We start from the raw sequence: 16,397 nt of genomic DNA, 5'->3' as shown, positions 1-16,397 counted from the left end.
TTGTATGTAGCAATTATTCATTCATCTTCATTGTAGTATATAGTATTCCATTATATGCATTCCAGTATATATTCCATTCCATACACTAATTTATTTTACTATTGGTAGATATTTTGAATCATTCCCATTTGGGGCTAATATGAATAGTATTACTATGAACACTATTGCAAAGTTTTTATTGCTAGATGTACATTCTTTGGGGTATAAATCATGGAGTGGAATTACTAGGTGATAGGTTATACGTATGATCATCTTTAGGAAATAAGGCCAGTTTTTCCAAAGTGGTTGTGCTAATTTATGCTCCCACGGCAAGGTCTGGTGTATTCCCAGCTGCATTTCATCTTCAACAACTGAGAGTGTCTACATTATAATTGCAAATCCCACCCCCTTTTCTCCCTCTCTGCATAGCATGACACCTACAAGGTATCTTAGTAGAAGTCGGATGAAATAATAAGTGAATGGCTACTATTATTTGCTCCTATACCTATTGTCACCTGTTAGGCAGAATATCATAATGGTTACAAGCACAGGCTTTGAGGACAGGCCATCAAGATTTGCCTTCTTACTTCACCACTCACTAATCAGCAAGTTACCTGCCTGTGCTAGTCTGTTCACTTTTGACATCGCAGCGTTGTTCTGAAGATTTAAATAAACTAGACAGTACTTACAATAATGTCTGGTGTATAACAAGAGCTCAATAGTGTTAGGTATTAGTGTACTTGAATGCTCAGGGCCTGCACCCAGTTAGACTTCCTACAAATAGAACCAGTTGGTATAATAATCTTTGGCATGCCCTCTGTGAAGCCTGCTCCAGGCAGCTGACCCCACAGAACCCTCTGGACTTCTGAAGTTCTCTTTATCCCTCATTCAGCACATGCCAGACGCCATGAGTAGGTGCCATGTCTCCCCAGGTAGATGGCAAAAGTCCTAAGTGCAGTGACTGACTTAGTCTTCATGGTAGCAGTGGTTTCAAAGTCCCATTTTAACTTGTGGGGATCATAGCTGAATACATTCCCCCAAACCCATTGTTGAACAGATCCACAGGGAGAGAACAATGGAGAAGTGTACTGTCCCCCTTTGCAAACACCACGCTCAAATGTAGTTTCAAATGCTAGCAGGGATGTACTTTACTTTCGTAGACAAAAGATGCTCCTGCATGTGCATGACTTGCCATCACAGTACTCAGTAAATATTTGCTTTTTTAAAAAAATTGATCCCTCGTTCTTTCTTGACTTCCTTGTTCTTGCCTTGTTCCCTTCCCACCCACTTGTGTTTGATCTAATCTCCTCCCATATTTGTGTGACAACCCCCAGGACTCCTCTGCTCTTATCTGTTCCCGAGCAACACAATGAGATCCTCTACAGTGATGGACTATAACCCAATAAACCAAATTTCTACGTTAAAAAAGTAAAAAGCTCTGTCATCCACACCTAGCCCCTCTATCTATAATTAGATTGGAGATGCTCAACCTGCAAGAACTGTGTCCCAATAAAAATGTGATTCAAGCGCTCATTGTTCAAGAAGGAATTCGTAACCCTTATCGATAATGAGAATGAGGGGAAGATAGGCAAATCGTCTCCCAGTCAGAGCTGGTTATCAATCTTTATTAGGAAAATGCAGGCTTTAGATTCTCTTTGTTGCTCTAGTTGACTTTGGCCTGTGTGTCTGGGAGGGGATTTAACATGCAGCTAGCTAGCGTCTGTAGGTCCAATAGCATCTCAAATGCAAAGGGGGGCCCACATTCAACGAGAAGTCATTGACTCACTTTGGTCCCCTTCCTTCAGTGGGTTACCAGGGGGAAGAACTAAGGCATCTCCAAATACCTGTTCAGCCCTTAGAAGCCTTGGGAGGAACGGGGGTGTGTTGGGGGAGAGGGTGTGTGTGTGTGAAGTGAGTCGTAAGAACCAGGATATAGGGGAAGACGACCACAACTTTCCTGGTGGAATCCCTGGTTAAACGGAGAGGTCGGGTGAAGGCAGCGCAGCGGGCTTAGAGGTCACGGCGCTTAGAGGTCACGGCAGCAGCCATCAGCTGTTTGAGGACTCCCTATTTGCCAGGTATTTGTGTGACAGGCCTAGAAAAGTGAAAAAGTACAATTTGGACTCAAAATGATGAACTCTTAGTATCTTAGTATTTTCCCTTCTTCCTCAGTAGGTTTTGCAGTGGGATGGGCCCCACGACTGGCCTCCGCACACCAGACCCACAGTCAGCGGGGCCGCCTTAAGCAGCTGCTGGTCTACACAGGGACTGGCTCCTCAGGAGTCCTTCTCTGAGCTGGCCCCAGACTCCATTCAGCTGTGGGTGCTCTCAGAAACCAGAAGTTCCGCCAGCTCAGCTTCTTGGGGACATATCCCTTTATGACAAACATCCCCACCATCTTCAGCAGTGTTCTGCTTCAACTATTATCTTGGCTTCCATTTCAACAAACTGCTTTATTGAGAAAGTTTGCCTTTTCCATTAGGCTTTTTAAGGGCAAAGATTTGTCTGCTTTGCCCACTGCTACCTCCCCAGCGCTAGAGCAGGGCTTGGCCCAAGAGTAGGTACCCAAAGTAGTTGTTGAAAGAATTACCTGTTACTTTAGGCAAGCCAGATGTCAGGACAAACAGCCAACTTCAGAGGGTAGGCAATAAATACAGAGAACATGGCTTCATGGCTGTCCTTGTGAAATGGATTTGTACATTGAAAAGGGTTTGTTTGACTGACATCATAAAACACTGCTAAGACCTGGAAGATTACCTGGCTTTAGGACCACTCTATACCTCCCTGGAGTCTGAAGCTGCTACTGTTGGAGGCCAACCACTGAGCTGCAAAGTACAGCAGTTTCCCAGGGTTATATTGGACCCATTGTTACCCCTCTGCACCCCACTCAGCCCCAATGGAAATATACAAAATAACACACACAACACAATTCATGTAAATATTTTTCGAGGTTTTATTGCAAACCAAAGTTGGTTTATCACACACAAAAAAAGTTGTGTGGTGGGGAGGGGGGAAAGAATTGTACATATTATAACCATGTTAATTACAGTACATTAAAATGGTGGTTTACATTACAAATAAGCCTGTAAGTTTAAATATACTAGTGCTATAACCCAATGTACAGACTTTCTTTATACAATACATACAATTATCAGGAATGCAAAAAAAAAAGAAAAACATAAATAATGCCCATTTTACAGGTGACATTTTAAACAATGAAAATACCAGGCTTTGACTGACAACTGGGGCATTGGTCCATAAAAACCCTTTCTAAAAATAGAAATATTTGTAGCAGCAATGCTTTCTTTAAGCATCTGGATACAAGTCATTGCAAGACCATTTTCAATAAATTTTAGTTATTAACTGTATCTTACAAAAAAAAAAACAAAACGGTCTACACATAAATTTATCTTCCAAATATGGAAGAAACAAACAATGTCCCACATTGTAGTGTCCTGCAAGTGTCACATTGATGCTTAGAACTAAACCCATCTGTGATCAAGCATACCACACTCATACCACTGTTCACACAGTAAATCCACAAGGAAAAATAAAGAACTGAAACACTCTGCAATAGGAAAAGCTTTGGAGCTAACACGATCTCATCAGAAAAGGCACATTTCATAAGATTCGTTATCACGGCCCAGACAGACCTTCCGAAAACCATTCTTAGAACTGCATCATCCTAATAAAAGACTACTGCATCTGTCTATGGCGGCACGTAAATGCTCATTGCAGAGATAGCACCATGTTGGAAGGAAGAATAAAAATGAAAACCTCATGAGCTCACTGAGGAGGATGTGCTCTTCAAAAAGCTTCCAGCAAACAGTGTGCAATAAGACTGCCAAGATGTGCAAGCTTCCAGAGATGTGCAAATTCTCTTTTAAGATGTCCTGTCAGCGGGCAGCTCTGCCACGAGGCTAACTAAAACGCTTACACACACACACACACACACAAAATCCTTCAAGACCACCCCGAGGACTGTTCAGAGGAAAGAGTCCATAGGAGGAGCATAGGAAAAGCCTAGGAAGGCCTCGGCCGCTTCCTTGACGCTGGCTGTGAGGAGGATGCTGTCGGGGGACCTGCCGATGGAGTTGGGGACCGGCTCTTCGGTGAACTCAGGATCGAAGTGCCGCAGGTCGCTAGGTCCACTCTATTGAGGGAAGAAAAAAAAAAAAAACCACTCAGTGTCAAGAATTCAGTGTGCCGACAGGACAGGAAAATGCTCATTTTGGGCTTGAAATACTGGAGCTCGTGTCTTTGGGGTACTATATGGAAACTCCCATGATAACCATCTATTTCAGGCAAAAAACCCACAGGCCACATAAAATTTAAGTAACGAGGAGAGTGTTCACTTTTTATCCTTTGATACTGTAATTGGTGAATGTGTGGAAAGGTTATGTTAGCTTGGTTGGGACAAAAATTCTACTTTTTATCTAGGGAAAATAATGGTTTGTGAATAAAAGATCTGCCAATGTATTCCTCAGGGCCCTCCCCTCTACCACCAACAACTCTTGACTGCAAGAAGTGTCCTTTGGGCCCTCCCATACTCGGAAGAAAGAGATACTCACCACATTTGGGTTAAAAGGGGGAGTAATCTTCTTATTAATGAGATCATCCCAGTTAATCAGGGAGAAGAAGACATGATTCTTAATCTCCATCTGTCGAGAAGAAACGGGAGATGAGTTTAGACAGGTGGAATTTAAGAAGGGCAGTGGGGATCTGGTGTGCTTCCCAGACAGCCCAGGAGAACGGGAAAAAGGTACTCACGAAGTCGTCCTTGGCGCCCAGCCTCTTCGTCCTCTCCTTCTGCAGGAGGCCCTCCAGGAGGTGTCTGGCAGAATTGGTAATATTTGGCTTCAGCTGGAGGGGCTTGTTCAGAATGTTGTCATACATCTCAGCTGTGTTTCGGCTGTAAAAAGGAGGCTGAAAGAAGAGGGGAAATTAACGCTCAGCTGGAACGTTTGTATGGCACACACGACCAACAGAGAAAAAGTCTTCAACCAGGTTAAGCGAGATTTGACCAAGTCTTTCCTTAATAGGTTTTCTTTGCCCTGGATTTTTAAAATGTCTATTTCGCGACCCTTATCAGGGAGTAGATACTAATAAGCCACATTTTCTCTCACATGGGTTAAGGGGGTCATAGCTAGTCAAATGTGAATTTACAAAAGAAAAATTCACTAAGAGCTTACTCTAAAACACTTACAAAATAACCAATGGGCCTCTCTTATCAGCATCTGATAAGCTTATTGATAAAGGGGCAAAACACAACGACCAGGTCTGCAATGGGGCTTGTGCACCCTGATAAGTCTGGATTTTAAGACGACCACATTCTAGGGAGCACTATCAAACCAGGGGCAAGATTCCATGGCTCTCAACGCGCTACTCACCAGGCCATACAGCATCTCATATAAGACGGCCCCCAGGCACCACCAGTCCACGGTCCTGTCATAAGGCTGCTTATGGAGCACCTCGGGGGCGAGATACTGAAACAGAAGGCAGGAAAACAGAGTTTAGAAGTCTGTGAAACCGGGCAATCCCGCGACCAGGCATGCACTTTGAAAGGGCTGAGACCCTGGATCCACTTGCAGGATACATTTCTTTACATCACTTCCTGATAAAACTGCTGGACTTGGAGGCTGACTGGCCAGGTATGTGTACTGGTATTTAGGAAGCGACTGGGCACCCAAGAGATAGCTTACGTGGGAATTTACAACCTTTCTATGGCATGGCTTTTGCAAACAGCTGGTCTTAATGAAAGCAACACGAGGCCTTGGGATTTCTCATGCTGCACCAAACAGCAAATGTATTTTCCTTGCACTCAATTGGACTGAGAAACCTCCAAGAACAATCTATCTTTCTGGTAGTACTTGATTTTTGCACTTGGCTCTCCCAGGAGGGGGCAGACCAGGCACTAAGTGGAGAGTGCGCCTACCTCAGGCGTGCCACAGAAGGTGGATGTCGTGCCATTGTGTTCGATGTTCTCCTTGCAGAGCCCAAAGTCAGTAAGGACAATGTGTCCCTGTGAATCCAGCAGAATATTCTCTGGTTTTAAGTCTCTGCAAAAGAAAAAAAGAAAAAGAAAAAGAAAAAAGTTGTGTCAGTTAATTTCACTTCATAAGAAAGCCTCTGTGAAATAATAGCTCGGGGTGTCAGAAGCATTTCCAATTCACTGTAGCTGTATAGTGAATAAAAAAAAAGGGAGTCCTTGTTTTGCTAATCTATTCTGGATTAGGCACAATCCTAGCTGGCTAGTTCCCTGGTGGCATGGAGTCAAGGCAGCTCACATGCCAGGGGATCTGGTTTTAGGTGACCAAGCTGTACATAAATACAAAATTATTTTAAGGCTCTGTCAAAGACTAGGGCTCGGTCTCCTTTCTCCTTTCTACCTGGGAAGGTAACCTTGAGAGCTCTCCAGCTTACCTATAAACGATGTTCAGGGAGTGCAGGTAACCCAAGGCACTGGCTATTTCAGCAGCATAGAAGCGAGCCCGTGGTTCCAGGAAGCAACGCTCCCTCTGGAGATGGTAGAACAGCTGCAGGAGACAGAACAAAGTTAGGCTGGGTTGCCAAGGCTTGATAACAATGCATTTAATTAAGTCTCGACATATATAGCTAAAGGGGACAATTGCAGGAAGTGGCCTTAAATAGTCTGTTAACTATTTCCAACCTTCAGGTTGAAGGAAAGGCTAATTCTGGTAACTTTTACCCCCTAAATATCATTGAAAAACTTTCCTCTCAAACTAAAACCAGGAATGCCAATGCCCAGACATCCAAAGGTTAGCTCATATTCCCGCCACTCACCTCTCCACCGTTGATGTAGTCAAGGACAAAGTACAATTTGTCAGCAGTCTGGAAAGAGAAGTGAAGCCCCACCAGGAAAGGGTGTTTCACATTCTTCAGTAGAACATTCCGTTCCGACATAATATGCTTTTCCTAGAAAAAGGACAATTAAAGATTTAGTGGCAAATTTCAACTTGGTACCCAAATTCCAAGGTAAAACCACTCAATGAATGTCTATTTTCATTCAGGTCCAGTCCATCAAATGCATTTCGTACCTCCTTCTTTTTCAGGATGGCTTTCTTCTGTAAAACTTTGACTGCATAGAATGCTTCTTCTGCTTTGTGTCTTGCTAGAAGAACCTGGAATTTCAATTAAAAAAAAATCATTTTGCTACCTATACCCACGGAGAATGTTAAATGAATGTGAATGAAAGACTATAAATTATGAGGTCTTCAGATCTGAAATTACCTTCCCAAAACTGCCTTTCCCAATCACTTTCAAGAAGTGAAAGTCAGATGGTTTAGCATGAGGATTGGATGATGGGCCAAGGTTGATTTGCTGAGAAGGACTTGGCTGGAAAAGAAAAGTTTTCTTTTAGTATCCTTGCTTCAAAGGAACACAACAATCAAGGACAGGCAATGTAAAAGACACTACATCTGCAAATGACTGAGGCAAGCCACCACACATCATAGACACAACCAAGACTACTTTTCATCCGTACACATTAATATTTCAAATGGGAGTATGGAAATTGTACACAATCGTGTTGTAACCAGATAAAACTTTGAGGCAATAGGCCTTTTAAAATACTTCACTGACTCAATAGTTAAGTAAGTGCTATGTCACTTGTTATGCCATTAACTAGGCATTCCTGTCTTAATACGAATTTCTAGAAATGCTATTGTAATCCATCAATGTAGGAATACTAACTGACTCATTTACAAGATTCCTCTACAGAAGCATCACAAATAGAGAATACTTACTGGAGGAGAAGGGTTGGCATTCATAAGCTCAGGCTCCTGAGGTTGGGAGATTTTCAAAATGGACTGAACTTCAGGGCTAAAGAGAAAGGAACGACTTAGAACCTCCTTAACTCGACACAAGGGGGCACAGCAACACCAGTAGTTTCTGGCTCAACTTTTCCCCAACCGTTCAGAGTGTTTCAACCAAAAACATCCAAAGAAATTACTCAGTTAAAGAAAGTAATAGCCAAAGAAAATAATAAACCCAGTTAAATACAGGGATGAGGGTTGTTCTTCATGGCAACAGGGGGTGAATTAGGCAAACATGAATATTTTATCTTACAGCTCTAGGGCTGGCCAAATCAGCCCATTAGTTTTAATGTTTAAAATGTTTTCAACCGGGACTTAAAAGAGAAAAGGGCTCCCACCCTCGGGGAAGGCTTCAGCTTTCTGATCAATCCTCTGATGAGAATGTGTCTTTACTGCTGGTAAGCTGAAACTCTACTACTTATTTTTATTTCTCCCAGTCCTCCCCAAAACTTACTGTTTGCATGCATAGGAGTTATTGGCAATCTTCTGAATAAAGTCGTTCAGGCCCATCCTCCTCTGTTTCATGAAAGCTGTGAATTAAGAGAGGAGAAATAAACAAACGTCTAGATGGCTTCGTAACGTCCGACGCCACACACACTCATCTGACGCGCGACCTTAAAAAAATTTCCACCTCGCATATCCTAGAAGTTCAGTATTAATTTCTACACTCACCGATGAGAATTGCTACCATTCCCCTCATTCTGGAGTAAGTGAGGGTGCCCCTAGCAGCCTCGGTTTTCACCGTCATCTCCGCAGACAGAGCGCGCAGGGAGACGTTACTGACGGGAGACTTGCTCAGCCAACACTGGCCGGGCGCTTCGCCGCCCGCTTTATAAGCCCTGAGCCGCCGCAGGGGCGGGGCCCACGCGACAATGAGGAAGCGGCCCCGCCCAGGCCCCGCCCCCAAGCCCCGCCTCCGGCGGTCGCGCAGCCCGGCAGGCTGCTCACTCCCGGACGGTGGCGGACGGTTCGACCCCCGGCCGGAGGACAAGCCCGGGGCGGGGGCGGGGGGGCTCGGGGACTGCCCGGGAGGCCCGGCGCGGGTCTGTTACCTGCCTCTCTCGGCTCCCTGGCCGGAGAGAGGGAAACCGCAGGCGGAGGGGGCGGGGGAAGGGAGAGTCCGGGGTAATTTTCCACCTTTCTCATTTATTCCGCCCAGCTAGGGAATCAGAGTCCCGGCACTGGGGCGCTTTCCGCCCGGTGCTCGGCCAGCCGGTGGCTCTATGCCCGCTCTGGTTTGTCAAACCCTGACTGCCGACTCCCTCCCGGTCCCGGAGCCAGCCCTCTCCCCTCACTCCCCCGGCAGCCTCGTCAGCCCCCACCCGGCGGCCGCGCACCACCAGCCCGAGGTGTCCGTCGGACGAGGGTGGCCCCGCGCGCCCTCATCTGCGGGGTCACCGTGGGTCCGGGACGCCGGGCGGGTCCTCTGCTCCCGCCGCCCTCTCTCCCGTTCTCCGTCCCTCCGCCCTGCGAACGCGCACCCACCCCCGGTCCCTCTCGCCGGAGCCGAGCGACTAGCGGCGGAGCGGGACAGTCCCCGCGTGGCGGCCGCGGCGCTTACCCAGGCCGGTCAGCAGGAAGGACTCGCTGCGTTTCTGCGCCTCGGCCCTCTTTTTGTGGCGGGGCCGGAGCAGAGACTCGAGCCGGGCCCTGGCCAGCGCGCCCTGCATCTCCCCCATGGGCAGCGGCCGCCGGGCGCGCAGCGGGCGAGGGCGACTGGAGAACACTGACGTTTCCTTGAAGGAGCCGCCGTGACTCAGGCCGGGCAAGATTTCCTGCCCTGAGACCCAAAACAAACAAATGGCCCTTGTGCACGGCCGAGCCGCTTCCGAAAACGCCTTTTTTGTGCTTTTGGCCAAAGCCAAGCAAGGCTGCAAAATCCCAGAACTTGGAAGCGGAGGAAGGAAGGAAAGAAAGAGGGAAGGGGGAGGGAGAGGTCAGGAATGTGTAGGGGAGGGGGCGGAAATAAAGTTCGTCTCTGCACTAAGGGAAAAAAAAAAAAGTACAATCTGCATTTCACTTTTTTTCCCCCTAATCTTTGAGAACATTCTGTCCGTTCCGCCTGTAATTTTTTTTCTTGCATCTTTAATCTCCGCCACGCCATGAACACGTGAGGAAGTGGCAAGTTCGGGGAGTGGTGGCTCCGCGCGAGGCGCCGACCTGGCGTGACCCCGGGCGGCGGCGACTCCCCGATTCCCTCTCCCGCTCTCCCACCTGAAAACTCTGCAAGGTCGCGTTACATTGTCTTAAAAACCCTCAGTTTGTCCTCGTCTTCCCTACCCCTCCGGTTTATTTCAGGGCTGACCCGGGAGTCTTCTTACAGTTTAACCACCTTACTTTCTCTCCCAAGTCCCAAGTAAACTGGGACTCGCGCCCTCGTGAAAGAGTAGCCCGGTGCCTGCGCTCCAGAAAGCGGAGGAGAGAGGGTAGCTTGGCAGAGCAGTGGTGCGGGGCCTTCCTGTCCCCCCGCCGCTGGGACATGCCTGGGCGCTGCAGTTTGACCGCCGGCGCGGGGACTCGGGCCAGCGCTGGGCGGGGGAGCCACGAGCAGAGCTACGGGGCCGCTGGAACGGGAGACGGCGGCTGCAAGTCACTAAGGTTTGCAGGGCCGGTACCCAGCGCTTGCTGGTGCTCTCTGCGGTGGCTGCCCTGCCCTGACCCCCTGTCAAGGGCCCTGCCATTTTTGAGTTGCTTACTGGGTCTGACACACTCCGAAATACCGGCTGTCAAACCCAAGAATAGCATGTGAAGCGGTTTTTCTTTCGTCCTGGGCAGGGATTTGTTTTGCAGGTACAGCCACCTCATTTGCCCTAATATGATCTGTAGCCTCCGAGGCTTCTTGGTTTGCTCAGTTGCAACAGCCCCAGACTGGGAGAAGGGAACACACATCTGTCCTGGAGAGTGGCTGGGAACCGTTGCTCAGCACCCACCGTTAAAACACTTCTCAGTGCCTGATACTGACGCTCCCAACTCAAGCAAGGTTTAGGAAACTCCAAATCACAGTAACTGGCCCATTACTGCTTCCTCTTCCATGGATTCTTCATACAATACTACTATGTTACCGCCAGTGCCCCCCATATTGCGTGTTCCATTTCAACTAGCCCAGCCGGTCCCTTATCCCATACCACTCCGCCCCCTTTTAAAGAGAGCAAATTTGCCCTGGGTGTTATATGCAACCCATGAATCACTATATCAGAAACTAATGATGTACTATCTGTTGGCTAATTGAACTTAATAAAAGAGAGAGAGAGCACAGATGTGGCAAAGACTGCCCAGAAACACCAACCTGCACCAAGATTTCTGCTTGTTTGTTCTTAAAATGTGAAACTGAGAAACCTTCCATCAGACACCGTCCCCTGCGTCCTCACCTCCTGTGCCTTCCCCAGGCCAAGGAACCTCAGATCCTCTAAAGCATCTTCGGTTTACCCATCCCCTCCAAAGTATAGTAATAAAAGTACACAAACCTTTCAAAGGGGATTGTATAGCTTCCTCTTTCATTCTTCAGGTTGCCGAGGATATGAAGGTCGGGGATTACTTTCTGGAGGTTGGAGGTCGAGCTCAGTTATGGCTGGAATAACCTCCCTGCTATGCGCCTGATAAGGCTGGAAGCCGAGGTGACGGGGAGCAGAGGAGCGCAAGACAGCTGTCCTGCTCTGTTATGCACCCCACTTTATATAAAGGCAATTTACATACAGGAAGGGAGCAAGCTGCAAAGTTCAACACTGGGCCATTTATTCTCTCCATTGCAACATCACTCAGAAAATTACAGTCATCAGCGTCCTGCGTTTATTACACCCCCAGTAAGACACACAAGAAATTTAACTTTGACTGATTATCATCACAAATCAGTCCAGAAAAAATTCAAAACACATGCAGAGTGTTCATATTTTCAAAGAAGCTCTGCCACATGCATTCCAGGAGGAACATGGAATTCAAGTTAGAGGGCTCTAAGTGGAATAGAGAAGAGGCACAACCATATGATTTGTGGTTGGAACAGAAAAGGAACCTCTGATGTTCTCCTTCCTCCCCCTACCCTAATGTTGGGCAGTTGGAGACGGACCGTCTGCTAAACTTATCATTTAACGTAGAGAATCAAGTTGTTGAGACTGGTTTTTCTTCCAACCGGATACCTGAAGGGTGGAGCAGGCGCCCCCTGTTCTGTCCCAGCAACCTACTAAGACTTCCGAACAGGAAGGTGACACACAGCGGCGGGTGGATGCGGTAGGGGGGTTGGTAGACGGGGGAATGGTGTGAGACACGGGCCTCTTAACTCTGCACAGGCTTTGGGTTGCCCTGTGGCTGCTATTCAAACGCTTGATCTGTTCTTCCTTCCCGTCGCCAGCCTCTTTCTTTGGTCCAGAGCGTCTTCCTACCGGAGGAATCCGGCCCCTTTCCTCTTACTCCCTGGTGGCGAAGTGGCCAGAGTTGCGTCACCAAATTGTGCTTGTAAATGCAACCCAGAGGGCGATCGCGTTCTCTGGCAGAACCACTCTGAAATGCAGAATTTCCCCCACTTCTCCCGAGGTTTAATCAGTTCCAGGTAATTTCTCTACGACACCTTGTGCAGTCACAGAAAATACAGATGGCTTGGTAGGAGATAGGCTAATTACCTCCCCACTCCTTCAAGCCAGTAATCTCATTTATGCCGCATAGTGGGGAAACTGCAATCAAAACACTCAAATGGAAATGATTCACCAAGATATAAAGTTTGCACGGAAACAAATCATTTTCCAGTGCATGTGTATTTTAATGCTTCAGAAATCACTTAGTTCTTCTACTTTAATTTTCCTTAATGAAGGACTGTAAATACTGAAACCTGAAAGCTTTACTAAGATAGGACCCTTTTCATTTAATTGGCAGGCTCAGAAAACAAATTCCTGATATTTCTCAACATATGAAAGGAAATATTTTGAAAAATATTTTTTTAAAAGATTTATTCATTTATTTGAGAGAGAGAGAGAGAGAAAGCAGGGTGGCGGGTAGGGGGAGGGAGAGAAAATCCTCAGGTCAACTCCCTGCTGAGTGGGGAGCCCAAAGCTGGGCTCCATCCCATGACCCTGAGATCATGACCTGCATAGAAACCAAGAGTCAGACACTTAACCAACTGAGTCACCAGGTGTCCCCAAAAATATTTTTATAAGGACTTAGCTCTTCGACTACTTAAGTGTGTCAGCTATGTAAGGTACAATACTTTCCATTGATAACGAGAATATAATTGTTTTGTATTGCCCAAAGGGCCAAAAATTCTAGAACAATTATGTGCACAGTTTAGGTTCCCATGCTTATTGATTCATTCATTGATGCTTATAGAATCCTTTTCCTGGAGCATCACCAAAAAAAAAAAAAAAAGTACAGAGAAACACCAAAAAAAAAAAATTATTACTCTAGAGAGCAACTAAATGGATCAGTTTTTGTTGAAGGTTGTCACCAAATGCATGCCTTTTTTTTTTTTTAACAGTATTCATCAAACAGAAAAAGATGGCAGCAAATGAGTTTATTCACAAGAGCTATTATAGGTAAGTAATCAGCAGTGCTGGTTAAATAAGAGCCTATAGATCACAGGTTCTATAGTGATTATCACATCCTGTACTCTTATTTGTCAAAAGTGACATGCATAAAGAAGGTAAGGATCTGATTGAATAGATAACTATTTCTTCGAATACCAGCGTTCAATGTTATTAAAACGCACACAACTACATGCTTTATTTATGCAGGCCTTATTTCTTTTCCAAGACAGTGGTTTTGAAGAAAGCAAGACTCTACACTGTAAGAACCTTGGAATAGGGTTTTGCTACATAATGTACACGTGGCTGTCTAGTATAGAGGCCTTAGGTTGTTTTCTCCAAGAGCACTTTTCAGCTATTGAGGATTCAGCAATTGCTGTTATTTTTCTTCTGAGTTGAGCAGATGATAGGCAAAATTGTGAAGTAGCAAAACTTGCTTTTGAAACCGAATTTATCGCCTCCCTGTAACCCTTCTCTGTCACTGAAGTTAACTACTATGCCTCTCCTACTTGCCACCCACAGCCCTGGTGCGCTCTGCGGTCCTGCAAACTCGGAAAAATACTGCCTTCCACCCTCCTCCCTGCTAAGGCCAGAGGCCTCGAAGCCCTGCTCTCAGCTAATCGCCACAGGAGGTATTGACCTGATTCTCCTTCCCTGTCTCCCAGGCTTTCTCCCTCCTTCCCTCCTTCCCTCTCTTCCTCCCTCCCTTCCATTTGTTCATGCAAGCATTTAACAAGCATTTATTAAGTAAGTATGAATATTAAGCTCAAGGGACACCAGTATGAATAATCCCGTTATTTGAAATTCACAGACTGTCATTCCGAGTGGGGAGCACATGCATAAATTATGATACAATATGATGAGTGTTAAAACAGAGGTAACAGAGGTCTGAGCAATCTACCTTAGAAGCACAGAGAGAGAACTTTTCTACTGGGGAGAGGCAGCAGACATGCAGTTACTGAGGAAAGTCTCCCACAAAGACATAGTATTTGTGCTGATCCTGGAAAGGTCAGCCGGGGACAAAAGAGGAATGTCGTTCTAGGCAGAAGACAGAGCATGAGTACCAAACTCTGAGGTGTTACATAGCACCTCTGGAATGACTTGGAAACACGGCCCTTACTCAGCCCTCTCACACAAGCAAAATGTACAGGGCCCTTGCTACGGTGGCTGCAATAGCAAAATAGCACTTTTCTTTCCTTATTATTATTTTTTTAAGATTGTATTTACTTATCAGAGAGAGAGAGAGAGCACAGGCAGGGGGAATGGCATGCAGAGGGAGAAGCACCCGGCTGAGCAGGGAACCCGACATGGAACTCGATCCCAGGACCCTGGGATCATGACCTGAGCCGAAGGCGGACGCTTCACTGACTGAGCCACCCAGGCGCCCCACCTTATTCTCATCTCTGGGAGGTTGTCATTGTCTAATGTAGCATGATCCAGTGAGCAATAAATAAAAATAAAAAATAACTATCAACCAGAATATAGTATGAAGGGCGAGAAAGAGCACATATTTGACAGCTTTATATTTGGCTCACAGGATTGACCTGGAAAATGACTTCCAGAGAATTTTCTGGATGATTATGAAAAATAACACAGAGTAAATTGGAAAAATTCTTTAAGTCAAATTCAGTATTATCTGCGATTTTCTAAACACAAGAGGACTATGGTCTTACTGAAAGCCTTATATATTAACGACATAGCTTTATTGTTAGGCATTTGTATTTTAAAAGGCCCCTGTCAATTCAAAAATATTGATTTGTAATGGTAAAATGCCAGGCATGGAGGCAAGGAAATCCAGAGAGCTTTGGCCTTCAGAGCCTCTTCCTTCACTCTGTCCTAGGTGAATACACACCTGCACTGACTTTCCCTGTAAGTCCCCCAGCCCAGCCTAACATTCAAGCCTCACAGGGCTTGAAATTTCCTCGCAGGCTGAATCCTTCATGGGACACACATATTAAAGTTGTGACCTACATGAAGACGGTATAAAGGGCTCTCTTTCACCCCCACTCTATCTACCAAGTGACAAGAGTAAATAAGGAAGCTGGATGTTTGGCAGACATCTTTTGCCAGACTGAAGTGAAGCCTGAAAGCTTTCATTTGCCCAGAATCAACCTCTCCCTAAATCTCTCCCATTTATGACCCTGTAATTTATCTAGCAAGAAGCAACAGAAGCTCGTCCTAACCAAGGACCGTTTCCTGTAAACCCTGCCTACAAATTGCAGCAACAAAACAAGATAAATGCGACAGTAACCGACATGGGAAGACCAGGGATGAGATGGCTGGTGGAAGGCTGACGGGCATCATTTGAGTGTAAAGCAGTTTAGTGAAATTCCTTTTGATTTCAACCCTGAACAGAAGCTACATATACCTTTATGTCACCTCCCTCAGCAAGCTCTGGAGTGTCGGCAGCTTGCTGAAGGTGGGGCTCCTTGTGGTCCACGTTAGTGGGCTACGCCTGAGGCTCCTTACCTCTGAGATCCTAGACAAAGGATTCTCTAAACCTTGATGATCTGTATGATGGGGATGCTAACTTAATATGAATTGCAAAAAATAAATGAAATAGAGAATTTAGTAAGTGCCTCACTCAAGTTGGAATCTCACACAGGAAGTATGACAGGTCTGTGTTCCTTACCCCCACCCTACACACATCACAACTACAAACAGAACATATCATACAACACAAATGACTCTCACAACTCAAGACAATAATGGTAATGTGCTGTGCTTTAAGCACATGAACCATATGGGCCACTTAATCTGCTAGGCCAAGGACCGGCCTGTGTGATGGGAATTCCATCAAAGGCCTGAAAAGACAATCCATTTTGTTCTTTGGATGGCCCCCTCCTCTTTTGGTCTCCCTATGGACAATGCTCCAGAATGGGTTGTACCAAAGAACTAAATACCATGATAACAGAATAAACACTTATTTATCAAGTAAGGCTAAAGTTTAAGTAGAACAAGCAGGGAGTAAGCTAAAAGCTAACCCAAAGGAGTTTTTAATTGTTTAGGGTGGATGGGACACAATAGAATGTACATTTGGGCCTACTGAGAAGGTAGGGTAATTGAAAGCAGATCAGAG

The 16,397-nt window shown here is 45.9% G+C and overlaps 1 protein-coding gene and 1 long non-coding RNA gene across 5 annotated transcripts in view; one reads left to right on the top strand and one right to left on the bottom strand.

Moving 5' to 3' along the window:
• Positions 1-2,908: 2,908 nt before the first annotated feature.
• The window catches only part of SGK1 (serum/glucocorticoid regulated kinase 1), a 108,868-nt gene continuing 95,379 nt past the window's right edge, over positions 2,909-16,397 (bottom strand). Inside the window, exons 1-12 of one of the 4 annotated variants that reach the window (XM_027602748.2) lie at positions 11,279-11,956; positions 8,269-8,344; positions 7,746-7,821; positions 7,231-7,335; positions 7,038-7,121; positions 6,784-6,915; positions 6,403-6,515; positions 5,915-6,038; positions 5,370-5,465; positions 4,750-4,905; positions 4,551-4,640; positions 2,909-4,132 (exon numbers count right to left, since the gene is read on the bottom strand). In XM_027602748.2, coding sequence (XP_027458549.1) covers positions 3,965-4,132; positions 4,551-4,640; positions 4,750-4,905; positions 5,370-5,465; positions 5,915-6,038; positions 6,403-6,515; positions 6,784-6,915; positions 7,038-7,121; positions 7,231-7,335; positions 7,746-7,821; positions 8,269-8,344; positions 11,279-11,312 — 1,254 coding nt within the window. In that variant the 5' untranslated portion in view covers positions 11,313-11,956 and the 3' untranslated portion in view covers positions 2,909-3,964. Of the gene's footprint in view, positions 4,133-4,550; positions 4,641-4,749; positions 4,906-5,369; positions 5,466-5,914; positions 6,039-6,402; positions 6,516-6,783; positions 6,916-7,037; positions 7,122-7,230; positions 7,336-7,745; positions 7,822-8,268; positions 8,345-8,486; positions 8,666-9,375; positions 9,733-11,278; positions 11,957-16,397 lie in introns of those variants that run through there. The other 3 variants (XM_027602745.2, XM_027602747.2, XM_035728555.1) reach the window with 3 other exon arrangements.
• Positions 13,272-15,854, top strand: LOC113927109. The gene is made up of 3 exons (XR_003521503.2): positions 13,272-13,330; positions 13,841-13,950; positions 15,475-15,854. It is a non-coding gene; the product is annotated as an uncharacterized LOC113927109 (long non-coding RNA).

This window comes from Zalophus californianus, chromosome 7 (assembly GCF_009762305.2).
Source record: "Zalophus californianus isolate mZalCal1 chromosome 7, mZalCal1.pri.v2, whole genome shotgun sequence".
Taxonomy (NCBI): Eukaryota; Metazoa; Chordata; class Mammalia; order Carnivora; family Otariidae; genus Zalophus; species Zalophus californianus.
This window is presented reverse-complemented; position numbering and strand designations above follow the sequence as displayed.